Source organism: Dasypus novemcinctus, chromosome 11, assembly GCF_030445035.2.
Source record: "Dasypus novemcinctus isolate mDasNov1 chromosome 11, mDasNov1.1.hap2, whole genome shotgun sequence".
Classification (NCBI taxonomy): Eukaryota; Metazoa; Chordata; class Mammalia; order Cingulata; family Dasypodidae; genus Dasypus; species Dasypus novemcinctus.
This window is the reverse complement of record NC_080683.1, coordinates 14,991,062-15,017,644: the sequence shown is the minus strand read 5'-3', so window position 1 is coordinate 15,017,644 and position 26,583 is coordinate 14,991,062. Positions and strand designations below refer to the sequence as shown.

The following is a 26,583-nucleotide window of genomic DNA, read 5'->3' as shown; positions in this document are numbered from 1 at the left end:
ATGAAACAGAGAAGGGACCCACAGGGAGCTTCAACTGTCTAGGTAATGTTTTATTTTTAAGATTTATTTATTTAATGTCCTCTTGTGGCTTGTTCATTTCTTTTCTGTCTCTTCTCTGTGTCCATTTGCTGCACGTTTTTTCTGTATCTGCTTGTCTCCCTTTGTTGCGTCACCTTGCTGCACCCGCTCTCCATGGTGCAAGGGCGAGCCTGCCTTCACAAGGAGGCCCTGGGACGTGAACCCAGGTCCCCACATGGTAGATGGGAGCCCAGCTGATTGAGCCACAGCCGCTTCCCTAGGTAATGTTTTATTTCTTACATGGGGTGTCAGCTAGATAAGCACTTGCTGTATTATTCTTTATGCTGCTTCTATGCTAAATATTTTATAATATATTAAAAAACGCTAAGGGCTCTTATTATTTTAGCAAAATTGTCATGCAGCTAATCTTCTATGAATCAAGCTACCACCTCTGCCCCTATCTTATTTTTTGACAAGTTAGGCAGTGTAATGTTAACTACTGACTACCAATGTTATTATTTCTCTACCCAAATAAAGCAAACAACAACAAAAAAATCTCTCAAATTCTTTGTATTGAGGGAGTGGGTGAATATTTCCAGTGGTAGGAAATGCTTAATACTCTAATATCAAAACTTACGAGAAATTAGATGCTTGATTAATGAGGCTGCTGTAATCCTCTGGAAGCTCTATTAGTTTGTTAGATTCTCTTGGATAGCTAAAAGGAAAAAGAACCAGTTAACATGAGGTCATATGATAATGACAGGGTAACTCAGTCAAAACAAATAAAGGAAGAGTGTGAATCTGAGCAATCATGTACTACCATGCATTACCAGCAGCGCAAGAGTATTCTTAAAGAAATGACACTGTGCCTTAGGGTTCTGAGCTCTAGAAGAACTCAGAACAAACTACCAGGACAGTAGTGACGGTGCTTAGTATTTTTTCCATTTAAGTGAAAATTGGATAGCTCTGGGAAGGAAGAGAGGGGCGAGCCAGGACCCTCATCCCTAGCCTTCTACCTGAACAACACTACTGCAGAGCCTCGCCACAGAGCTGAGGCCAGAGAAGACAAGACAGGACATGCAGGCTCACGGGGGCTGTGTGAAGGCAGAAATGAGTAGGGAGAGAGAAGGGAGGATAGATAGATTTTCTTTACATTAGAGCCATCAGGCCACTTTGATTCTATGAGTCGAGTTAATTCAGACAAAATTTAGGTCCAACTCCAATAGCATTCGTGGACCCACTCAGTGTCAGGCACTTCCACGTGCACACACCTGCCTAGCATGAGCAAGGCCATGTGGTCTTCTGCTGCATTACCTACTGCAACTATAGATTTAAACTGAGAGGCAATACTTAAGACAGTAGTTATTCATCAGGGTTACATACAAGAACTTTTGAGGAATATCATGTGAGGACCCCAACTTTAGAGAAACTGGATTTGATAGGTAAGGGGCCTGAGTATTTTTTTTTTAGTCTGATGTATACTTCAATTTGAGAACTACTGTTCCACCTAAGAGGTTTCTGACCACAGGATTGAAACACATTGTGAGACTACTGATAACTCTTTTTTTTTTTTAAGGAAATACCGGGGATTGAACCCAGGACCTCGTACATGGGAAGCGGGTGTTTGACCACTGAACTACACTTGCTCCCCTCAACCATTTTTGACTTATAAAACCTGGAATTTCATGTGGATCAACCTAATCAGTCTGGGAGTTACCATCTCTGGATTGGGATAGGATATTTGTAAAAGTAAATAAATAGAAGAGTTAATCTCCTTTAGTTTACTTGTTTTTATTTTTAAATTTAATTTAAAAAAATTAATCCCCCCCTTGCTTGTTGTCTGCTCTCTGTGTCCATCTGTTGTGCGCTCTTCTGTGTTTTTACTCGTCTCCCTTTTTGTTGCATCACCTTGCTGAGTTGGCTCTCCACGGTGCTTGCGGGCTGGGCGGCACTCTGCAGCGCTTGCAGGCTGGCAGCTCTCGCTGGTGTGCAGGCGAGCCTGCCTTCACAAGGAGGCCTTGGAACGCGAACCCAGGGCCTCCCATATGGTAGACGGGAGCGCAACTGATTGAGCCACAGCTGCTTCCCCTACTGGTTTTTATATTCATGGTTGCTGTATTTAGTAGAACCAAGGGGATGAAAACTCTGTTATCACCCAGCATAGCACTTTCCTACAGAATTGGGAAAGAGCAAATGTAAAAAGGAATGAAGAATGGTGCAAGGTGGAAGAGAAGTTTATACTTGAATATATATCTTCTTTACATTAAAAAACAAAAAGAGAAAGAGAGAAAAGATAGACTGGATACTAAAAAAGTAATCTAAGTAAATCTAAGGGGAAAAATGACATGGGGGGAGGGGATAGGGATGGAAGCTTGATTTGATTTATAGATTTGACTGTGGAACCAAGTAAATATTTTAAATAATTATAAAACAAAACTGGAAAAAAGGAAATATCTGAAAGTAGAAAGCCAAATGAAACAACTGAACCTAACTATTTATCCAATTGGTGACCTACCCACACAGAAAAAAACCTATTTTAAGTAGCACCTTTAAAAATAATTTAGGGAAGCAGATTTGGCTCAACTGATAGAGTGTCCGCCTACCATATAGGAGGTCCAAGGTTTAAACCCAGGGCCTCCCGACCTATATGGTGAGCTGGCCCATGCGCAGTGCTGATGCGCGCAAGGAGTGCCATGCCACGCAGGGGTGTCCCCCGGGTAGGGGAGCCCCACGTGCAAGGAGTGTGCCTCGCAAGGAGCGCTGCCCTGCGCAGCCTGCCCAGGTGTGGTGCCGCACACATGGAGAGCTGATGCAGCAAGATGACACAACAAAGAGAGACACAGATTCCTGGTGCTGCTGACAAGTATGCAGGCAGACACAGAAGAACACATAGTGAATGGACATGGAGAGCAGACAATGGGGGGGGGGGTGGAGGAGGAAGAGGAGAGAAATAAATTAAAAAAAAAAAAATTTGATGGCAGATTCCTAGTGGGATAAACTAAAAAATATCATACTGTTTCTGGTAATCCTATTGTATTATAAAATTGTCATAGGACAAAGCAAATAAGTAATTCTATTAATGCCATTAGGAACTAAGATTTTCAACACTAAAAAAATTTGAATCAGAAATTATAGTATGAAATCATGATGTAGTGTATGACAAAAAAAAAAAAAAAAAAAAAAAAAATCCTGGCTCTGTCCACTGAAAAGGTCGGGAAACAATGACCTCCCCAGTACCAAGCTGGATCTTTAAATACCTTAAATAACATTTCCAATTATAGGGAGCCCAGGCACAATGGAGAAAAGGCTGATTATAGGTCTGGGGCAGGAGTTACATAAGATGAGCCTGGAACAACTGGTCAACCAGAAAGCAAAGAGATGCACAAAGGCTACTGAGAGGAGAGTGGCTCCAGTAGTTGTTTGTGCGCCTGCTCCCCACAGGGGAAGATTCTGGATTTAGTTCCTGGTGCCTCCAAAACACCAAAAAACAACAAGCAAACAAATGAAAAAACAACTCAGGGGAGCCAATGCGGCTCAATGGCTGAGCGCCAGCTTCCTACATATGAGGTCCCAGGTTTAATCCCTGGCCCCAGTACCTTAAAAAGAAAAAAAAGGACTTGTAGATACCTCCGTGGGCCAATAAAAACAGCATCTGCAATGCACTGAAACACAAACATGAGTTCGTGATACTAAAAACAAACAAAACCAAAAAGGTCACAACAAACTCACTGGTCACCTCTGGAAGATGCTGGGAAAGCAACTCTTTATTTTGAACACTGCTAAGTAACAGGAAAGACTCAATCCTACCTATGCCAAACAAACTGTACTTCAGGATGACTAAAGAGTTGAGGGAAATAAATTTCTTCTATAAAGAAACTATTTCTGCTAATAAATAAACAAGGAATGATAGAACTAAAATGTCAAGGAAAAGGCAACAATTGTCAAAGGCTGCTGATAACATCACAAAAAGAGATGATCAGACATCATGTGCGCCTCTCATGAAGGCACATACAGCACCTAGAAAATATTTTTGGGAAAACAAAACCAAAAATTGAACTTGAAACTGAACCTAAACAAGCCTCCAAGAGCTAATTAGAGGAAATAGCTTTTAGAAGAACATGTTAGTTAAATGACAGCACCAAGAGGAAGGAATCAGAAAAATCCAGGCTATAAAAATCTTTATAGGAAAAATGACTCCATTTCTTCAACAAATATATAGGAGAAGGAGCCTATAGCTTAAGAGAGATTTCGAAGACATTATCAAACTAATAGCAATATACTAGGATCTTATTTGGATACTGGTTCAAACAAATAAACTGAAAAAAATAAAAATGATTGGCCATGATTTGCTATTTACTAAAGCTGAGTGACAAATACATGGGGCCTCTTTATACTATTCTTTCCACTTTTGTAAAGTTTGAAATTTTCCATAATAAAGATTTTAAGAAAAAGCTAAGAAAAAACCTAGAAAAGGATCTATGTTTTTTAAAAGCAAATATTCCAAAATATAATAATTTTATCTTCTGCTAAGAATAATGCACTATAGTGGATTGTATTCCTAATTCTGATTATTTTACAGAATTTACAGTCTCATTAAACTAAGAAGAAAGTAGGAGGACAAGAATTCATACTTAGACTCATTGAAGGCTTGAGAAGTCAGTTTTGAAGGAACACAGTGCTTACATCTTACATCCTCTCCTCCCCCAACCTAGGCTTTGCCAATCTTTAACTTACCTTATAGCATCTCTTTCACCTTCGAGGTATCTTTTAACTTCACTGTTTTGACACCAACTTTAATGTAAACAGGAGGAGAAAACACAAAACATTTTTACTTTTAAAGAACTAGAACTAGAATTTTTCTAGTTCTTCCTCTAAATCTAACAAGAAAGAAATACTCTTCATGGCTATGATATATTTACCTCACCAAAAGAACCTGAGAGAAATAACATTTTGCCTACAGCTTTTAAAATCATACGGTGACCTGTGGTTTTCTAAAAGCCAGAGTGCTTAAATTATTAATGTGCAGCTATATACACTAAAACTCTGACCTGTACACTCTGGAACGACCTGTCTAAATTAACGACCAACTCATTATTTAGAGCTAGAACATCTGTGTTTTAATCTTAACCTTAACTCGGTCACTAATTTAAAGATTCTTACACAGGTCAATTTCTCTAGCTTCAATTTTCTCATATATAAAGTGAGGATACTGGATTAGATAACCCTGAAGATTTCTTTCAGCTCTAAAAATTTATGAAGCAAAGTCCTAACAAATAAGTTCACATAAAGAAATAAACATTTTATCTCCATTCCCCTTTCATACAAAACTTTGTATGCAGTTTACTAGCTTAGCAAAAATCTTACCACAAAGGGAGCCCAGAAGGCCTAATCACTGCAGTCTGAATTATACAGGTTGAATTCTGCCAGGCTCACTATTTGAGATTTTTGCCATCTACATGATAAACTACAGTTTGGTTCTGTGTAATTATCAGTATAACAAAGAAGAGTATGTAATCAATACCTTTCAATCAGTGAATTCATTATCTCACTATTTTCTTGAAAAAGGCAAATGAGGTTGTTTGGTAGAGAAAGATAGTTACATAAATGTTCAAAATGGCTTGTTCCAATAGCTGCAAATGGAGAAGAATAAGAAAACTGTAATGCTGATAACATCTAAGAGCTGATCCTGTATGGGAGTAAGCAATAACAGAGCTTAAAAAAAAAAATGATGGGGGAGCAGATGTAGCCCAAGTGGTTGAGTGCCTCTTCCATGTATGAGGTCCTGAGTTCAATCCCTGGTTCCTCCTAAGAAGCAAGCAAACAAACAAACAAACAAACAATCTAATCATCACTGCAAAAAGTTGGGAAGTATGTTCTGTATGGTGTGTGGGTAACTGGGTGAATGGAGATGCCAATCAACAACTTTCAGAGAGAAACAGTATATGTTGGCATTCTATAATCTGTGCCAGGTGCTGTGAGAACATAGCAATATCATATACTTTTAAGTCTACTATTACACTCCTTTTATGAAATGAATCAGAATTTAGAAAAGAACCAGAAAAAAACCAAATCAATTCCCACATTAAAATAAGATTCATGTGTAATTATGGGTATTCCAAATTTTAATGCCATATAGTTTCAAGGTAAAAAAAACCCACCAAAACACTTCAAATTGTGACTTTATACTTTTTAAAATGTGAAAAACCCAGTTATGAACAACATATAAACATTTTAACATGTAAAAGCAAAACTACGATCCTTGAGGGAGAAGTGCTTTGCTAATCTGAAAAAATGTACACAGATGTTTAATAATACAGTTACTGAGATACAAATAAAATCAGACATACATATACATAAACATGTATTTTTTATTCTATGAATGTGTGTATCACCACTGTGAATTAGCTATATTCTGATCTTTTAATTGGTTTTCATTTTTTGCAAGTCACCTTTATTCTAAACTTTTGGAGTGAAAGACAATAAACAATTCCCACACTTTTTTAAAGATGAAATTACCTTCAAGCTCAGAGGGGGAAGGAACTCCATTTAAGTAATGAAAAAACAAAGCGGAACACTTCAGGAAAGGCATGATTCCAGCTTTGACATTCCTCCATAGATGCCAGCCTGAGGGTATTTCTTTCAAGGTACTAAAGGAGAGAAAAAGAATTATTGGGAACTTTAATAAGAAAAAGTCATTCAAGGTAGAGCATAGTGTGAAAAGAGAGATGACTGTTATTTGGAAGTGATAGTACATATGCTTAAGGGGAGTGGGTTAACAGGATAGTGGTAGTCCTATTTTAGGAAGTCAGATATAAACAGTGATACAACCTCCAATGGTGGTGTTAAATTTATAAAAGTAATATATCACATAAAGAGAAAATGTGGAAAATAAAGAGCCATCTCTTATTCTAGCATCTCATCCCACCTTGTTCTGGCATACTATTTTCACATTAATTTGTCTTACAAAGTTGTAACAGATGAATTTTAAACTAAACATGGTTTCAGAACTTTACAAACCATAATTTTTAATGGATTTATAATATCCTGGAACACATCAACCATAAGGTACACCAAACAATTTTCCCACAAGCAAACAGATTGCTTTCAATTTTCTGCTAGCATAAATAACATTATGCCTAAGGATTTTTCTGTATGTTGGATCATTTTGTTAAGATAGAATCTCAGAAATGGAATAACATAAAGAACAAACATTTTTATAAGTGCTATTAAAAAGCAGTTATATGTGCTATTAAAAAGCTATGTGGGGGGAGTGGATGTGGCTCAGTGGTTGAGCACCTGCTTCCCATATACGAGGTCCTGGGTTCAATCCCAATACCTCAAAAAATAAAACAAGTAAAACACAGCTTTGGGCAGGGGCCAAGGCCATCAGGGGAGAGGTTCCAGTGGGAGCTCAGCTCCTGCCCGGATGCTGGGGTTGTAGGGGCTGCATGGTTGGCTGGTTGAGGCTCACAGGGAAGAGGGCGCCCAGGCTTGCCTTCTCTCCGCTGCAGCCACCCTCATGATTCCGGTGTCACTGGTGGTGGTGGCTGGACCACTGGGTGCCAAAGTTCTCTATTTTAAGCATTTTTATGAAGACTGGCTGGAAAAGAACCGGTTGAGCATCTCCCCTTTTCACATAAGATGGCAAACTGCTGTTTTCAGTTGTGCCTTTTACAGTTGGGGATGGTGGCAAGTGAGGATGCTTTAGCAGTGGTTCAATATTGGAATGATGTTTGGAGTGACTGCCTTGTTTAGCTCTTTCTTCCTTCTGGGAAAATGCTGTTGTAGACTTTGGCACCAATGATGGCTGATTCTCCCTCTTCCTATTCTTCCTCTTCTTCCTCAATTCACAAGGAATAGGTGCTGCAAGTTGTGGATCCTGATATCAATTTATCCGTCAGCCAGCTGACCTATTTCTTCGCTGCAGCCCTCCTTACTAGTGTTGTACATGAAGTTGGACATAGGATAGTGGCTAATAGGGTACAAGTTCTATTTAATGGCTTTGGGGTTTTTCTCTTTATTATTTATTCTGGAGCATTTGTGGATCTGTTCACTATTCATTTGCAACTTATATCACCGGTCCAACAGCTAAGGATATTTTGCGCAGAAACAACAAATTATTTGAAAAGAAGAGAAGAAAATTCCATTTTTTTTTCACTGAAGTTAGGAAATTGCACCAACCTGAAACCATAAACTATGAAGATTATCCACTCAGCTGAAATATAGTGAAATTTGCATCTAATCAAGGGAGAAAACAGAGTCAACCACTAGGTGGATTAAAAGAATTCAGGACTCAGGAATATTAAAATGAAACAAGGATGGGTGTTGAGCTCTACACCCATCAGAGAAGCAGAGAAACAAAACCACTAGGAGATATGTAGGGAAGACATTGTGGGAAACAGTTCCATCTGAGCTAAACTGACACAAGACAAATCCACCATAGCCTGCATCTATTTAAACAGAACAACTGAGGCTAAGCAAGTATGTAGTTAGAATTCTTGAACAACAATGAATATAACAGAACAACAACAACAACAAAATTGGGGATGGATGGACCAACAAACTAAATGTAAGAGCTAAAACCAAAAACTCTTAGAAGAAAACAGAGAAAATATCTTCAGGACTTTGTATTAGGTAATGGATCCTTAGAACTTATATCAAAAGCACAAGCAAAACATGAAAAAGACTGATAAATTGGATGTCAAATTTTAAAACTTTTGTGCATAAAAGGGCATTAACAACAAAGTGAAAAGACAACCAGCAGAATGGGGGAAAATATTTGGAAACCATATATCTGATAAGGGACTAAAATCTGGTATATATATATATATATATATATATAAAACTTCTATAACTCACCAACAAAAAGACAAACACCCAAACAGAAAATGGGTAAGGACTTAAATAGACATTTCTTCAAAGAAGATATACAAATGACCAATAACCACATGAAAAGATGTGCAACATCATTAGCCATTAGGGAAACACAAATCAAAACCACAAGCAGAGGGAAGTGGATATGGCTCCAGTGACTGAGCTCCTGCCACATGGGAGGTTCTGGGTTTGGTTTCTTGTGCTTCCTGGAGAAGATGACCAAGAGAGCTAGCAGGCATGACAGGCAGGTGCGGTGAGCTAAAACAAGATGATGCAGAGACATAAAGAGGAAAGACAATAAGAGATACAACAAAGCAGGGAGTTGAGGTGGCTCAAGTGATTAAGAGTCTCTCTCCCACATGGGAGGTCCCAGATTTGGTTCCCAGTGCCTCCTAAAGAGAAGATGAGCAGATACAGAGAGCACACAGCAAATAGACACAGAGAGCAGACAGCGAGTGCAAACAAGGGGGATGGGGAATAAATAAATAAAATAAAATTTAAAACAAAACAAAAAAACCCACTAGCAGATAACGTGTCACATCCACTAGAATGGCTATTATTTAAAAGAAGGAAAAGAACAAGCATTGGCGAGGATACAGAGAAATAGGAACCTTGGTACATTTCTGGTCGGAATGTAAAAAGGAACAACCACTGTGGAACACAGTTTGTGGATTCCTCGAAAAGTTAAACATAGAACTACCATTTTGACTTGGAAATCCCACTTCTAGGTATATACCCAAAAGCGTTGAAAGCAGGGACTTGAACAGATACTCATACACTGATGGTCACAGCAGCATAATTCACAATAGCCAAAAGATGGAAACAACCTGAATACCCACAACAGATGATGGATAAATAAAATGTGGTATATCTATACAGTGGACTATTAGTTAGCCATAAAAAGGAATGAAGTTCTGATACCTGCTATAACATGGATGAACCTTGAAAACATCATGCTGAGTGAAATAAATCATATACAAAGGGACAGATAATTTATGATTCCACTTGCATGTAACCAGAACATGTGAATTTCCAGACACGGAGTAAAATACAGATTACCAGGCATGGGGTAGGCGGAACGGGGAGTTAATGCATAAACAGTGTGGGGTGTCAGTTTATGGTAACGGGAAAGTTCTGTTAATGGATAATGGTGAGGGCAGAACAACATTCTTTTTAATTTATTTATTTCTCTCTCTCTCCCACCCTGTTGCCTGCTCTCTGTGTCCCTTTGCTATGTGTTCTTCTGTGACCGTTGGATTCTTGTCAGCGGCAGTGGGAATCTGTGTCTCTTTTCATTGCATCATCTTGCTGCGTCCGTGTGTGTGGCGCCACACCTGGGCAGGCTGCGCTTCCTTCATGCAGGGTGGCTCTCCTTGCGCGTGGGGCTCCCCTACATGGGGGGACACCCCTGCGTGGCAGGGCACTCCTTGCACACATCAGCACTGTGAGTGGGCCAGCTCGCCACACGGGTCAGGAGGCCCTGGGTTTTTACCCTGGACCTCCCAAGTGGTAGGCAGACACTCTATCCATTGAGCCAAATCTGCTTCCCAGCAAAACATTCTGAATGTAATTAATCTCACCAAATTGTACACTTAGGAGTAGTTGAGATGGAAATTTTATGTTACCAATGTTTTTACAATTATAACAAAAGAGAGCAAAGAAAGACAGTTTAATGCAATACATGATCCTGGACTAGATCTAATAATTGAGAAGAAAATGTCCCAAAGGACATTATTGGGACATATGAAAAAAATGGAATATAGACTAAGCTTTTTATAAACGTTAAATTTCTTGAACTTGATAAATGTATTTAAGGTTACATAAGGGAATATCCTTGTTCTTAGGAAACGTACATGCAAGTATTAAGTGTTTGGGGAGCATGATGTATATATAATCTATTCTAAAATGTTTAGAAAATAGATAGTTTAGATAAATAGATAAATGGACAGATGAACAGATGGATAGACAGACACAGCATGTGACAAATGTTAAAAGTTGGGGGCTCTAGGGATGTGGATGAAGGGTAAGCTTGCAATTATTTAAAAATGAAAGGTTCAATAAAAAAAAAAACACTATGTGGAACTATTGCACCAAGTCACTGTGATTTCAATGATAAGTAATATCCTAATAATTTTACTGCACTCCCGCCGTCCTAGATATTATCTCAAGAATACAGTATGACAATTTAATCTTCATTTCAATGCTTGAGACAAATTATTTTTTAGAGTAACATTTTACAAAGTACATTCCATGTTTCCACTAGTCCATGACAGATCCTCTGAGCAAAAGAAGGGTTCCATGGCCAAATAAATTTTCAGTATTACACCTTACTTAGAGATTTCCAATATGTGTTAGCATATTAAAAGTTCTGAGAAGTCCTGCAGATCACTCCTCTACCTTCTTTTACAAACATGTCAACAAACAGCAATTTCCCTTATTTAACAACTAAATTCCTTTTTCATCATATCGCCCATTAATATTTGGGGAAATGCAAAATCATGTAAAGATTATAATCTCACCTTCCTGTGTACTGGCGAAGTGTTTTATGCAAAGCAAGAATTGCTAATTCTTCTTCACCAATGGGATTTTCTTGATCCATGCCATTCTCTTCTGGAAAAAAAGGAGATGGTTGTATTCTGTATTTGCTTATGAAGTATTGTCAAAATGACTGACGTCCATATCTTTTAAGCACTCAAATATAATCATACACACTCAAATAATATAAAAACACTCTCACAAAACACTAAGAATTTTAATCCATATGGTGTATCAGTCTCCATCAGACTGAGAAGTCATTGGGCTTTTGGAGAGGAAGCCAATGTTCATCAGTGTGCCAAGTGGCTTGCTGGGAGTAAAATCAGCTAACAGATGGTCTTAAAAGGTTTTTTTCTTTTTTAAAAGATTTATTTATTTATTTATTTATTTATTTACCCTGTCCCTCTTCTTCCCCTCCTTCTACCCTGCTGTTTTTGCTGTTTTTGTCCATTTGCTGTGTCATCTTCTGTATCAATTTCTCTTTTTGTCTTCTCTTCTAATTTTTTCTCCTCTAGGATTCACTGGGATTTGATCCTGGCGACCTCTGATGTGAAGAGAGGTTCCTTGTCAGCTGTGCCACCTCAGTTCCTGGTTCTTCTGGACTTCTACATGCCTTGACTCTTCCCTTCATCTCTTTTTTGTTGCATCATCATCTATCTTGCTGCATGACTCACTTGCGCAGGTGCTCGATCATTGCATGGATGCTTGGCTTGCCATGTGGGTAACTCAACTCACCATGTGGGCACTGGCTCACCACATGGGCACTTGCTCACCACGTGGGCACTTGCGTGGGCACTTGGCTTACCACGTGGACATTCGTGTGGGCACTCAGCTCGCTGCACGGGCACTCGGCTTGCCAGGCAGGCACAAGGCTCACCATGTCAGCACTGGCTTGCTGTGCAAGGCACGCTTTTTTCTCTTATTTTTTACCAGTAGGCCCCAGGGATTGAACCTGGGTCCTCCCGTATGGTAAATGGAAGCCCTCTCATTTGAGCCACATCTGCTTCCCTTAAAATGTTTTAAAAACAAGAAATTTGAATGCAAAACCTCCAGGGACATTAACAAACATGTAAGTTAAAACAAAATTTACATTTTAAAATTTAAAAATTTAAGACTTTACTATGCTACTCAAATGTTAACCTATAAAACAAAAAGAAAAATATTCTCAGTGCTAAATGATTTTAATAGGAGAATGGAATTTGTTTCAAAATATTTCACATGATGGGAAGCGGACTTGGCCCAATGGATAGGGTGTCCCCCTACCACACGGGAGGTCCATGGTTCAAATCCGGGGCCTCCTTGACCTGTGTGGAGCTGGCCCACGCACAGTGCTGATGAGCATAAGGAGTCCATGCCACGCAGGGGTGTCCCCCGCGTAGGGGAGCCCCATGCACAAGGAGTGCGCCCCATAAGGAGAGCCGCCCAGTGCGAAAGAAAGTGCAGCCTGCCCAAGAATGGCGCCGCATACACGGAGAGCTGACACAACAAGACGACACAACAAAAAGAAACACAGATTTCTGGTGTCGCTGATAAGAATAGAAGCGGTCACGGAAGAACACATCAAATGGACACAGAGAGCAGACAACTGGGGCGGGGGGAAGGGGAGATAAATAAATAAAAAAAATAAATCTTAAAAAAAAAATTTCACATGAGGACAAATTGAAAAAGCAAGTAGCTTAATTATAGTTCATACAGTATTCTTGTCCAAGTACCTTTTCTTTTAATATTTTTTTGAGAAAACTCAAGCACTTCCTTAAGAAGCTGACAAAAAACTAAGTTACCTGTATATGAGGTAAGTAAGATCTGTACGATGTGTGCCACAGTAACCAGATGGAAAATGTGAAGGTCCCCAGTGCCGAGGCTGATCCCTGAAAAATCCTGACACTGCAACGCAGGGAAAGCAAGCACCAAGCCCACCTAGACACCAAATACAGTGTCAGACACAAACCACCTTTTCTTACACAGCTAAACAAACATGTTTCCATTTTCTTAATGTGATACCCCTTCTGGGCTTAGCCCCTCCCCTTATGACATCTCTGGTTTTAAAGAGAATACATGTTAGAAAGCCCACTAGGGCTGGTTAAATGAAATTACTTAAGAGTCAAAGGGATTTTGATAGACATTATCATTTCATCTATCTAATGGTTCCCCTATATATATAGATTATCGTCAAGAATAATAAAAATAGCACTTGGAAACTTTCTAGGGAGTAGTGGAAAATACGGGTTTTGGACCTATAAAGATCTAGATATGACTCTCAGATCCTCTTCTTATGAGCTTTTCGGACAAGTTAACATCACTGAACCTTGTGAGATGTGTTTTTAATACCTTAATAGCAAAGAAAAACTAAAAGAGAACATATGCAAAAGCCCTCAGATGCACAATGAATGCTAGCTCTCTTGTTAACCTCCTGTATGGTGGTGCTAGTGGTGGTTTTAGCAGTAGTGATGGGAACAATAATAATAGCTAACATTTATTAGGTTCATATTGCTCTAAACTCTTTACATGGATTATCCCAATGAGTGCTCACACAATCATATGAGGTAGGTACTAGCCAACTTAAAGGTCTAGAATCTGAGGCACAAAGAGATTAAGGGTACAACACTAGAGGCTGAGGTAGGCTGAAATTCAGGCTACCTGCTGCTTGGGCAGCTGTGTTACTTGGCACTAGACTGCACCGACTTGGAAGACGTATCTTTCTCTAAATCATACAAAGAGATTGTCTGCCGCTAATTAGTGTGACCACAGAGCTGTATCTGCCCAGTTTTTCTAAAATGCATGAAGACACTGTATGGGCCAATAGCAGCCCTGATACTGCTGGTGTTATTTTTGCCTCTTTACAGGAGGAAAAAACAAGAAGAAATTAAATTATTGACTTCAGTCACAAAGCAAAATAAGAGAGGAAAGATTAGAATTTAAGTGTCTTGACATCCAGGTCAAGTTTCTCAATTAAGTTCCTTAGTATTTTCTTTTGGAGCCTCCTCAGAAAAGAATTATAATCATTAGTAGTAACAGTCCTAGCATATGACAGTTCCTCTTGTCTGCCTCCTCACTACTCACCAGGCCTAAGGTAAAGTTATGTAGAATGACAAAGACAACATCATACAGAAGCTGCAAAATACCCACCAATAAATGAAACATGTCGATATCTAATATGCATGGCAGATCTCCATGGTTTTCATTAGGCACCAAGGCTAGATATTGAAAAAGAAATTTATCAGTCCATTTCATATTCAATTATTTTTAATTGCATATAATGTAGTTTAGATTTATCTTTTTGTAAGGTATATATGAATATATAACCTTGTATATAAGGTAAACAGTACCACCAATATTTCTTTCATAATGGAAAGAAGCTGTACCATTCAAAATTACAGCAAATGAGAAATTACAATAACATATATGGTAAGTGTATTAATACTCACATGTAAAAAGTTTACAGAAGTGTCCTTGCACCACTGAAAGTGATGCAACTGTCCAGTGTGCTGCTGCAAATCTTGTCAGTGACCTAAGACAGTCATCCTGAAATAAGGAAGATTACACAATTAAAAGGAAGTCAGCCTTTGAAGTAATTCTGTTCTTTCAAGAATGCTTGTACAAAGCAAACAATCAAAGCAAAGATGGATATACAGTGAAATCTCTCTAGAGGGTATGCAACAGACATCTTGAATATCATGTCTCCAACATGGAATGAATGGAACGGAAAATATCTCATGAATGCTGAATAAACAAAAGTTATCTATCTCCTTGCCACCATGCTGCTGGCTCTCTATGGAAAACAAAAGGTTGCATGAATCAAGACAGACAACAATGGAGAATGCTAAGAATCTGACACAGTACATTTTTATATCTATTCTAGAGGGATACTCTACAATGTGGGAAATACTCCAAATATTAGAGAAACTATGTGCAAGAAGATATTCATTACTATACAATTTAGAAACGGTTGCACAAACAGAGTCTCTGTAGCCATTAAAAGCTGTAATGGAAACTAAGTAGACATGAGAAAACTCTCAATTGAAAGTGAAGAATATAACAGAAACCAACCTACATGTAGGTACAAACTACAATCAAGTATTAATATGCTATATCGTAAAAGACAGATGGATGATAATGTGATGAGTTTTTCTTTCTGCTTAATTCTTTTTTTTTTTTTAAAGATTTATTTCTCTCCCCCCACGTGCCCCAGTTGTCTGTTCTCTATGTCTATTCATTTGCGTGTTCTTCTTTGTCCACTTCTGTTGTCAGCAGCACGGGAATCTGTGTTTCTTTTTGTTGCATCATCTTGTTGTGTCAGCTCTCCGTGTGTGCGGTGCCATTCCTGGGCAGGCTGCACTTTCTTCCGCGCTGGGTGGCTCTCCTTACGGGGCGTGCTCCTTGTGCGTGGGACTCCCCTACGTGGGGGACACCCCAGCGTGGCATGGCACTCCTGTGCACATCAGCACTGCACATGGGCCAGCTCCACACGAGTCAAGGAGGCCTGGGGTATGAACCACGGACCTCCCATGTGGTAGATGGATGCCCTAACCACTGGGCCAAGTCCGCTTCCCCTTGTTTTTTTTTTTCTTTTCTTTTCTTCCCTTGCCCCATTGTTTTTTTTTTTTTTTGCTGTCTGTGTCCATTTGTTGTTAGATCTTCTGCATTTGTTCTTTTTGTCTTCTCTTCTCGTTTTTCTCCTGTAGGCTTCACCAGGATTAGATCCTGGGGACCTCCAATGTGGGAGAGAGGTATCCTGCCGCTTGTGCCACTTCAGTTTCTGGTTTCAGTTGCATCTTGTCTTGACTCTTCCCTGCATCTCTTTTTGTTGCATCACCTTGCTGTGTGGCTAGCCACGTGGGCCTGGCTTGCCACATAGGGCACAACTTTAACAGGAGGCCCCAAGGAGCGAACTCAGGTCCTCCCATACGCAGATGGAAGCACAACACATCCACTTCCTTCTGCTTAATTTTTTTTTTTTAAAGATTTATTTATTTAGTTCTCCTCTCTCCCCCGTCCTGCTTGTCTGTTCTCTGTGTCTCTTTGCTGCGTCTTGTTTCTTTGTCTGCTTCTGTTGTCAGCGGCACGGGAATCTGTGTCTCTTTTTGTTGTGTCATCTTGTGTCAGCTCTCCGTGTGTGCAGCGCCATTCTTGGGCAGGCTGCACTTTCTTTCACGTTGGGTGGCTCTCCTTACGGGGCGCACTCCTTATGCGTGGGGCTCCCCTACGTGGGGGGATACCCCTGTGTGGCACGGCACTCCTTGCGCGCATCAGCACTGTGCATGGCCAGCTGCACATGGGTCAAGGAGGCCCAGGGTTTGAACCGCGGACCTCCCATGTGGTAGGCGGATGCCCTATCCACTGGGCCAAGTCCGCTTCCCAAGCATTACTTCTTGATTATCATTAAGGAGAATGGGTTTAACTAAGTCTTTCAGGTTTTAAAATTGAAGAAAAAGCAGAATGATGTAATTTTCACTCCACCCTTCCTTGAACTGAGTGAACTGAGAACTTACCAGTCTGCAAGGCAAAGGACCAAACAATGGTTTATCTTCATCACTTAAAATTCTTTCTGCAGAAAGCACAATATTGTCAGGTTTTGGAATCTTTATTTCACCTCACTAGAATGAACTTTAGATGAAAAGTACAAATGAAAACACATTCCCTCAACTGACAAGAAGTTTTAACCACCACCAACATGAATTCTCTATTGCTGTGGCTAATTACAAACTGTCAATCTAGTATTTTGTCATACTTCCCATCTCAAAGTCTTTATATATTATTATTGCCAGTTTTCCACATCTCATTTAAAGATATAGGATTCTCCACAAAACTTATGTCAATGTATGCTTGTGACATAAAGAGAGACATAACTCTTAATCTCTTACCTATGCTTTGGATGGTGTATGCACAACTTCCCCAGCACATTACAGGCACACGGGGGTCCTCTTCATTGGGATGAACCTTTAGTCCCACCTTATAAGTAGCAGTCCCAAATGTTGTCAGCATTTCTTTTATGCTTTCAGAATAAGGGTTCCTGAAGTGAACATGTATAGGATTAGTTCTAAACAGTGTGCATAAGAATTTCTTAAAAGCTATTTGCTATGTTGGAATGTAACCACTTAAACATTTATCAAGAGATGGCTATATGCAAGGGGGAACTAAAGATGTGCAAACTGTCCCTGCACTAGAAGAGTTATGCTCTGTTTGGGTTAGCAGAGTTAGGCATAGGGTGGAGAAGAGTGTAGTAGGCCAAAGTCTACATACTAAACTATGGGACCCTTGGACCCCTTTCCCTATCCTAAACTGAGAACATCAGCAATGGATACCCACTGCCTTGGAGATTAGTTTCTAATCTCCATGGTTTCTTTTCTTCAGGGAAAAGCCTGGACATTTAGGGGTCCCCAAGTGAAAGACTGATGGCCTGATCACCTTACTGTGAGGCTTACAAGTTGGTATGTACCAACCTGCCCATCAAACATTTGGAAGCAAATATTTCCAGTGAGCTTCTTAGTGTCTTACTCTTGAATACTGAATATAAATATTGACCCAAGGGCCAAAAGATATTTAAGGAAAGCATACAAATGTGAGAGATAAACCAAAACAAACAAGCAGAAAAAAAAAAGAGACAACATAGAAATTAACAGAGAAAACAGAGACAGTGTAGAAAACAGAAAACTGAAGATCAGAGTAAGAGGATCAACAGTAAGCTAACAGTAGGACCATCTCAATGAACAGAGAAACTAAGAGGAGAAAATCAATCAAAAAACAACAAAAAATTCTCAGAACTGAAGGACATGAATATTCAGAATCAAAGAGTCCAATAAGAATCTAGCAAAAACGAATGAAAAAGATTTACACACCAGGAATATCATAGAGCAATTCCAGAACACTGGGCATAAAAAGAAGATTCCAACAACATCCAAAAGTAATAAAGTTAAGAACAAACAAGAACCAGAATAGTATTTTCTCAATGGAAGTTAGTAAAACACTGCCTTCAAAATCTAGATGAAAAATTACTAATCTAGACTTCTATATACCTAAACTATCAATGAAATATATACATAGAATAAATGTTTGTTCAGACATACAGGATCTCAAAAAATTGATCATCCAGTTACCCTTTTGTAGGAATATGCTGAAGGATGCACTTGCACAAAATGAGGGAGCTAATTAAGAAAGAGGAAAATATGGGATCCAGGAAACAAGAGAAGCATGGCAAAAGGAAATCTCCAGATAATAGCTATGCTACTGTTGTGATTGGTGCAGAAGCACAAAAGGCTGTGGGGTGTAGGGTTCCAGAATAAAAGATCATCTGATAGGTGTGAACAGTTGGAAAAGGTATTAGTAGGCAGCTGACAGATCTATTGCAGCACCTAGAAAAAAAAAGTTACAAATACATATACAGAAAGCCAAGTACATGAAAAAACCAAGGTTATTAACCTCAGGAAAAAACTGTATAAGAAAGGAAATATCATTATAATACACACTTTGGGTGGGGAAAAAAGTTATTATAATGTAAAAACTGATAATGTAAAAAAGTTATTATAATGTAAAAACAAAAACTTGTGAAATAACTATTGGGAGGATGGTGAGAAGTGCTTATGGTGAAGTAAAAGTTGAATCCTAAATTACTACTCCACAGAAAGATACTGTCTAAAAATGATAAATCAGGAGACAGCAGATTAAAGCATATTAATTAGAAATATGGAAGTAAATAATAGAAGAAGCCAAAAAAAAAGACAGAACTGGAGATGGGTGAGGGAGAGACAGAGGACCGATGTTTTATCTATTTAAGTCTTTCAGTACTATTTTTACTGAGTTGCTTAGTATGTGATAGGTATAGTTTCTAAGTGGCTTTACATGTATTATGTTACTTTATCCTCACTACACCTATGAAGTAGATACTATTATCCTCACTTTACAGATGAAGAAACTGTGGCACAGAGCAACTTGCTCAAAGTCACATAGCTAGTATGTAGAACCGAACCAAGCAGTTTAGCTCTAGGATCTATGTTATACTTTGTAAGTAACTGGCTATGGGGAAAAATAGGGCTGAAAATACCGTGGTTTTGATCCTCAGTTACTAAGAGGTTGGTGAGGTCATACATAAAATATGAAAGTCAAAAGGAAGCACAAAATTTGGTGGAGGAGATAAGCAGTTTGGGTGTAGATGTACTGATGAGGTGTTGTCAAGGAGAGCCAGATAAAGGGGTAGCAGGGTGTCAGCAATGCAGACTAGGAGAGGTTGATGAGAGTTAATATATCACATGGTTTTTAGATTTTTATCACTATACCTGCAATAAATATCATCACATAGTGCTTAAACCTCAGAATTCAAGAATTCAAGGTCAATGTCCTATAATATTTTGCTGCTTAGCTTGACAAATCACATCCCCACTAACTGCTAACTTAATTTTTATATTCCAGTGGGCCAAATTTAAAAGGAATAAAATAATATACTCACTTAGGATGAAAATCAGGCCTAAATCCTTCAGGGAGCTTCAATTCACCCATATTTTCTGAACTCTTTGAAGAGGCAGTATCTATAGAAAAAGGCATTTTATACCATTATTCAATAGATCAGGGGTTCTTAACAAGGCGTCTGTATGAACTGAAATTCAAAAAAACATTATTCTTGTGGGGATGTGTTGGTGTGGGTGTGATATATTTATTAAATAATACAAAGTACAGTGTAGACTTAGTAAGGGGTCTGTGGTTTTCACTTGTCTGGCAAAGCAGTCCACAGAACAAGAAAGGTTAAGAACCCCTATAAGAGACGATCATATTTCTATAAATTTCAGGCATACAGGTCAAAGAAATTAAAAACAATAGGAAAAAACTCCATTAATAAATAAAAACCTTCCTAACATCCATACAAAGCATGAAAAAAATGGTTGTTCTGGTTGGACAAGGCACCCTTCCTCAATTACCTGCACTTTTTCCAATAAGAGTATAGCCATTAGAACATAGGTATAGAAGGTTAAGAAAAGGCAGTAGTTACTTTTTGTTTCTATAAAAACCAATGATATAAATGTCTACTCATATTGCTTTCCCATAAGGTTGTCAGTGCAGACATGGTCTACGAATCTTTGGGAAGCCCTTGGTAATACCAATATTGAAGTGATACTCAGTTACATCTTCTCCATCCCCAGAAACTCTTCAATAAAATAGGGGAATAGGTGAGAAATATTTATTTGAAACTTCACACGAGCTTACGTGGTTTTGAGGAGTAAGGAATAGTGCAATAAAGTCAAATTTAGTTCAGTAGTTCAAAGAAAATTAGTTGAATCAAATTTTAAAATGTGAAGGTTCACTTTTAAAACATTTTTAAACAGTTTCTCCTGGAAGTACATTTTTCAACAATCTCAGACTTTAGAGAAAAATGAGAGTAGGTTATTAGAACTTACTAAGAGTACTTTCTTCTTTCCTAAGAACTTGCAATGCTTTTATTTGCTGAGATATGGTTCTAATCCACAGACTCAGATTTGGTTGGTCTGAAAAATTTAACCTGCTAGAAAAGATTATAGAGAACATTTAGTATTTTATTGTTGTTGCTTAGTTTAAAATACAAAAAGACCCCTCAAACGATCATGGGCATAATATTTTAAACTCTCCAAATATTAAAAAAAAGCTAGGGGAAAATTTGTTGCATTTAAAAAATCAGAATAGGTATTTCAATGGAAACAAAAATCTATTATTTGTCAATATGACGCTTTTAACAATAGCTGTCAAAAACATCACTTTCTTTTCAGTATTGGAATTTGCTAATATTTCTTACCATCACAATTACTATCACCATCACCACTAATATTTACTGAGTGCTTATCATGAGACAAGTACTTAGTAAAGAATTTCACTGTAAAAATTTTACAGTTTTACAATTAAATTTTAGATTTAATCCTCAAAATATTAATATGAAATAGGTTATATAAGTGTCCCCATTTTATAGATGAGGAAACTGAGGTTTAGAGCTATGTAACTTAACTAAGGCCATTCTTAATTAAGAACTAAGACTCCACACTAACTCCAAAGCATGTATTTGTAAAAACTTTGCTATAGTTTACTCTCATGGGGAAAAAAAAACCTGAACCACAAAAGAGATGGCTGAAATCCAACAAAAGTGATTTCTCCTTATATGCAGTTAATCCTTAACCTAACAATTTCTTCCTCATTTCAAATCCATACTTGAATTAGTACCATCATATTCTTTTTTTTTAAAGATTTATTTTTTATTTACTTCTCCCCCCCAAACACCCAGTTGTCTGCTCTCTGTGTCCATTTGCTGTGTGTTCTGTGTTCATCTGCATTCTTGTCAGTGGCACCTGGACTCTGTGTCTCATTTTGTTGCATCATCTTGCTGTGTCAGCTCTCCGTGTGTGCGGCGCCACTCCTGGGCAGGCTATGCTTTTTTTGCACTGGGTGGCTCTCCTTCCGGAGTGCACTCCTTGCGCATGGGGCTTCCCTACGCGGTGGACACCCCTGCATGGCAGGGCACTCCTTGCGTGCATCAGCACTGCGCGTGGGCCAGCTCCACACGGGTCAAGGAGGCCCAGGGTTTGAACCGCGGACCTCCCATGTGGTAAGCGGATGCCCTATCCATTGGGCCAAATCCGCTTCCTCTATCATATTCTTTAATCAATAAAACACTAGCAAATGCACAAAACCGTGATTATACTAAAAGCCTCTGATAGTACACTTTGGATAGACTGTATGATACATGAATATATCTCAATAAAACTCCTTTAAAAATAAAAATAAAAAATAATAAATAAAAAGCATGAGCTTACATTCAAATCTAACGTTTGTTTTTTTTGGAGGTACCACATGAATCTAGGACCTCATATGTGGGAAGCTTGTATTCAACCAATGAGCTACACTGGCTCCCATTAATGATATTTTAACAACATTTTGTGATAGCATATATGACACCATAGTCTGAACTCCTAAACTTGAAGAGAAAAACTGACTTCACTATGAATAGAATCTAAATACTAACATAGGAATAAACAAATTCATATTCATAAAACTTAAATTAGTATTTGTGAACCTAAGATCAACAGCATAATTTAAAACAGAAATAAAGGTAAGATTTGAAGAGTAGACTGTATCGAATTTATATGTATATCCAATTCCATTATTAACTAAAAATTATGAAATGAAAAAATTTTCCATTTTAAACACACCAGCAGACTTTTGTTTTTTTGGGACTGACTCCTGAGGCTATCAGTAAAACATAAAAAACTGTACTCAGTTTGTTAGAATATTTAATAAAATTGGTTTGAGCTGTCCCTCCTCCCTCTTTCATTTACTAAGCTTCTCTTAATAAGTAGAGAGGAGATTAATGAAGAAGGCTACTTTGTACAGATATGTAACATAGGGTTCCTAGAAATAAAAAAGACACCAATTTTCATTACTACCCAGGAATTTTATATCTTCTTTTGTATTTATGGGTAACTAAGGAACTTTAACTTGGCCTGTTCCTTTCTAAAAACAAAAATCATACTTTGTAGGTCTGATAGAAAAAACTGTTTTGGAAAATATCTGGGGTCATTATGCATTTACCTAGAGTATTTCTGTTCTCATTTATTTCATTATCTTCAAAGCAAACTGCTGCTTTATAATAAAGGTTTTATGAAACAAAACTTACCTGTTAAAAATATTTCTTGGAGGAAGCAGGAGAGGAATAACAGTATTACTCAAACATTCACAAAGGGGACAAAGGAATTCTCCATTTTCTACATCATAACTTGTATGTAAGCGTAATCTGTGTTGTCTTCGCTGTTCTTTAGCTTGAACGGAATCAAAATACCTTTACAATTAGAGAATACAAGGTATCAAAGTGAAGGTAATTTTTGAAGAGTAGCATATGCCACAATATTCAACATTTAAAATAAATTGTTTCTACAACTAATCAAAAAATGATAATTCTTAAAATGAATCAAATTATTTTTCAACACTGACACTTGATTTTGGGGTTGTGTTAATCATCAAAATGGGTGAACGGTTTGAAAACAGGAAAATAAAAAACAACTGCCTTGCATGGAACAAAGTGTTAATAGAATGTCCTGGTCCTAGTGCTATCTAGCCACTTTCTCAGGGGTGGCAGCTACTTGCTACGGGCAGCTCTTGACAACTTGATGAACATGGTGTTAGAATAATAGTATGGGTTTGTTGGTTTTATAGAAACACAGAAAGCACCAAGGCAGAATAGGTTCAGAGTCATTCCAACTTAGCACAGGGAGCCATGACATTCTTGGGAAAGTAATGAGGCAAATACTAACACCTTCAAAATCAAGAGTTGTTCACCCTGGAACTGAAGAAAGAGAACACTACTCTTTTAGAGTTTATCCCATTGTAAAAACCTTTTTCTTCTTTCTTCCAGTTTGTTAGTTAAAACAGATGCTTTTCCCTTCCTTCTTTGAAGAGATGAAGGACAGATTTCAATATAAAGCTACATAATATATATTTAATATACTATGAAGTTTATAAGTTATTCTTTTATATCTATTGCAAAGCAAGTCAATTTTAATTGTTATTTATTATGTATTGATATGGAGTTCTTTTCTTCAACATTTTTAGGTCCTTTTTTTTTTTAAAGAATGGAGCAAGTCTTTATTTAAAAATTCAATTTTGAGACTTCAGATAAGCTTTTCTCAACTAATTTGAAGAACATAAATTACCTTTGCCAACAATGGGCATGCATAACATGCCCACAGCTACCAGTGTGTGTTCCGCAAGACAGATCAGGGTGCATGAATAATGGATCATATTTTTCTGCATTAAAAAACAAACAAGATAATACAAAAGAACCAAACGTTTAATTTCCTATAACAAATGTGCAACTTTAAATCGTGAACTTTGATAAGGGCTTATAAACCTGAAATGGAATAGTAGTTTATTTCTTTCATTTGAGATACCACTATTTTACATAAGACTCTGGATTATTTGGAAAACAGCACTCTAAATTTCATCACTCTGAGCAAATTCATTAAACATTCTTGTCATACATCTTTGAGAGAAAACTGCCTTGCTCAAGGTCACAGCTCCTTCCAGGAGATGGCTAGCAACCAGTTACTGAGCAGTGTTAGGGTACAAAGACCCAGACCCATTGCTTCAACTCAGGACAACGCTGAAGGGCCATCCAATGCCAGAGCAACCCGAGGGGTGAGCTAAGGCCTTATTCTGGAAGCCATTATAGCTTAATGTCTCTCTTTACCCAAGTTTGCTCATTCCTTTCCTTTCCACAGATGTTGATCCCAGGGCTCCCAAATAAATGTCCTGTATGGTAATTCCTATCTCAAGAATCTGTTTTCTGGGAACACTATCTGCAACAGATTCACTATTCTAGATCGGAATCTAGCTCAAGGATCATTTCTGACATAGGTAACTGCTACTATGCTCTCAAGGACTTCTAATCCTTTACTGTCATTTCCATGAAACAAAATATTTATTATTGTCATTTCAATTTGTAAAAAATTAAGACTTCCCAAGTATGTTGAAGAATGGGAAAGAGTTTTAAGTACCAAAGTATAAAAATGATATATCACAAAGAAAAAGCTTTTCCTTGAATTCCTGCTATTGACCAGCTGCATGATTCAGGGAAGATATTTAATCTTCCTTAGTATTTCCACATTTGTAAAGTGGTGAATTCTTAGGATGCAGCCCCTGCCTAAGCAGCTTATGGAGTCTTTATTCGATTAATAAAATCTCTGTATATCACCAACCACCCTAAGTGGCAGTTGTTACTAGTAGGGAGGCTGAGGATCTCACTATGACTTACCTGGATCCTGAATGAATTTACTCCTGTTTTTTGACAATACAGTTGACCTTTGAACAAATGCTGCCAGGACCATTGCCCTGTTTTCCACCTTGATCTCTTGTTCTTCCTGACATAATATACAGGTAACAAATTGTCTCTGTTCAGGGACCCGAGTTTGTGCAGGGCCCAGGGCTGTAAGTGTCATATCTGAAACCACAGGGCTGCAATAAAAAGTTGATAAATACAATTAATGAGTCTAAGAAGTTCCTGTATTCATAATGTATTAATTTGCAACATATCAATCATAGAACAGTAGGCCCCAGGTATATATATATTCAACACATGGTTTTGATGACTTAAGTGGTCAAAAGGCTTTCATATATATCAAAACTAACTCCTTTAATCCTCACAGCAATCCAAAATGGGAAACAGAGGCCAGATATCTCAATTAACTAAGTCTCAAGTACTCATTCTTTTATGAATGTCAAGGGTCTTCTGTATAACTTAGTTTACATATACATGTAAATTATCTTTTGTCAGAGATATGTTCATAAACACAAATCAATAAATTCATATTTCTAAGATCAATTCCTCTAACTAGAAGAAAATTATTTATCACAAAATTTACCATTCAACCCTACTAAATTACATGAGGATTAAAAATGTACTTAAGGGGAAAAGAAAAGCAAAATTGTACCCCCAGTTGAGAACTACTGGTCTAAAAATTTAAAAAATTTTATTATTATCATTATTTTTTACCTATTATCAAGAACAGCAGAGGTGGAGGTATCCAGTTCTAATGTCTGCTGAAAGAGTTCTTTGTTCTCATCAATAAAGTGCCGCTGCATCTCAGACATCTGGGCCATAATCTTTTCTCTGCGCAGTCGGGCAATCTCAGCTTTTCTCTTCCTCTCAGCTTTGTCTTTGTCTCTTGAACTCTGAAATTATGCTTCATTCAATTAGACTATTAGATGCTAAATGCACTTTTTTTTCCCCAAAACAAAAATAAAAATTATTCTATAATGTTATGATGGCAGTATGAGATTATGAATCCCAAAAAGAAAAAGATTATGTTTGTAAACTAATCTATTCTTCTGGTTATGATACTCTTTGACTGCACTAAATTCAGCTGAGATGTCTTTGATTAGATTATCTTTTAAGATTTGGCTTTTTGATTTTAGTAGAGAACGTGACTCAGATTGAGTCCCTGCCCCATTGGCTGGATCTGATATAAATGGACACTTATTCAAGAAGACATATAGAGGAGAGAACTTTGTCATTTTTGAACCTGCCATGTGACAGAAAGGAGAAGGCTCAAACAGCTAAAAACCCTGGGGAAAGATGGACCATTTGCCTGATAGCTTACAGTTGACTTTGGGAAGCGAGCCTAGACTGATACAGGAAGCCCTGAGAGACAAGTC

The 26,583-nt window shown here is 37.9% G+C and overlaps 1 protein-coding gene across 11 annotated transcripts in view; it reads right to left on the bottom strand.

Moving 5' to 3' along the window:
* Positions 1-26,583, bottom strand: part of UBR2 (ubiquitin protein ligase E3 component n-recognin 2) — a 130,833-nt gene that overhangs the window by 6,491 nt on the left and 97,759 nt on the right. For 6 of the 11 annotated variants that reach the window (XM_058306746.2, XM_071218455.1, XM_058306747.2 and 3 more), the window contains 16 exons: positions 25,922-26,100; positions 25,184-25,383; positions 24,084-24,177; positions 23,051-23,212; positions 20,811-20,914; positions 19,868-19,946; positions 17,289-17,437; positions 16,917-16,972; positions 14,853-14,949; positions 14,554-14,621; positions 13,209-13,344; positions 11,412-11,502; positions 6,535-6,665; positions 5,540-5,648; positions 4,753-4,809; positions 656-733 (listed from right to left, as the gene is read on the bottom strand). In XM_058306746.2, coding sequence (XP_058162729.1) covers positions 656-733; positions 4,753-4,809; positions 5,540-5,648; positions 6,535-6,665; positions 11,412-11,502; positions 13,209-13,344; positions 14,554-14,621; positions 14,853-14,949; positions 16,917-16,972; positions 17,289-17,437; positions 19,868-19,946; positions 20,811-20,914; positions 23,051-23,212; positions 24,084-24,177; positions 25,184-25,383; positions 25,922-26,100 — 1,790 coding nt within the window. Of the gene's footprint in view, positions 1-655; positions 734-1,926; positions 2,190-4,752; positions 4,810-5,539; positions 5,649-6,534; positions 6,666-11,411; positions 11,503-13,208; positions 13,345-14,553; positions 14,622-14,852; positions 14,950-16,916; positions 16,973-17,288; positions 17,438-19,867; positions 19,947-20,810; positions 20,915-23,050; positions 23,213-24,083; positions 24,178-25,183; positions 25,384-25,921; positions 26,101-26,583 lie in introns of all 11 variants that reach the window. The other 5 variants (XR_011650054.1, XR_011650055.1, XM_058306749.2 and 2 more) reach the window with 3 other exon arrangements.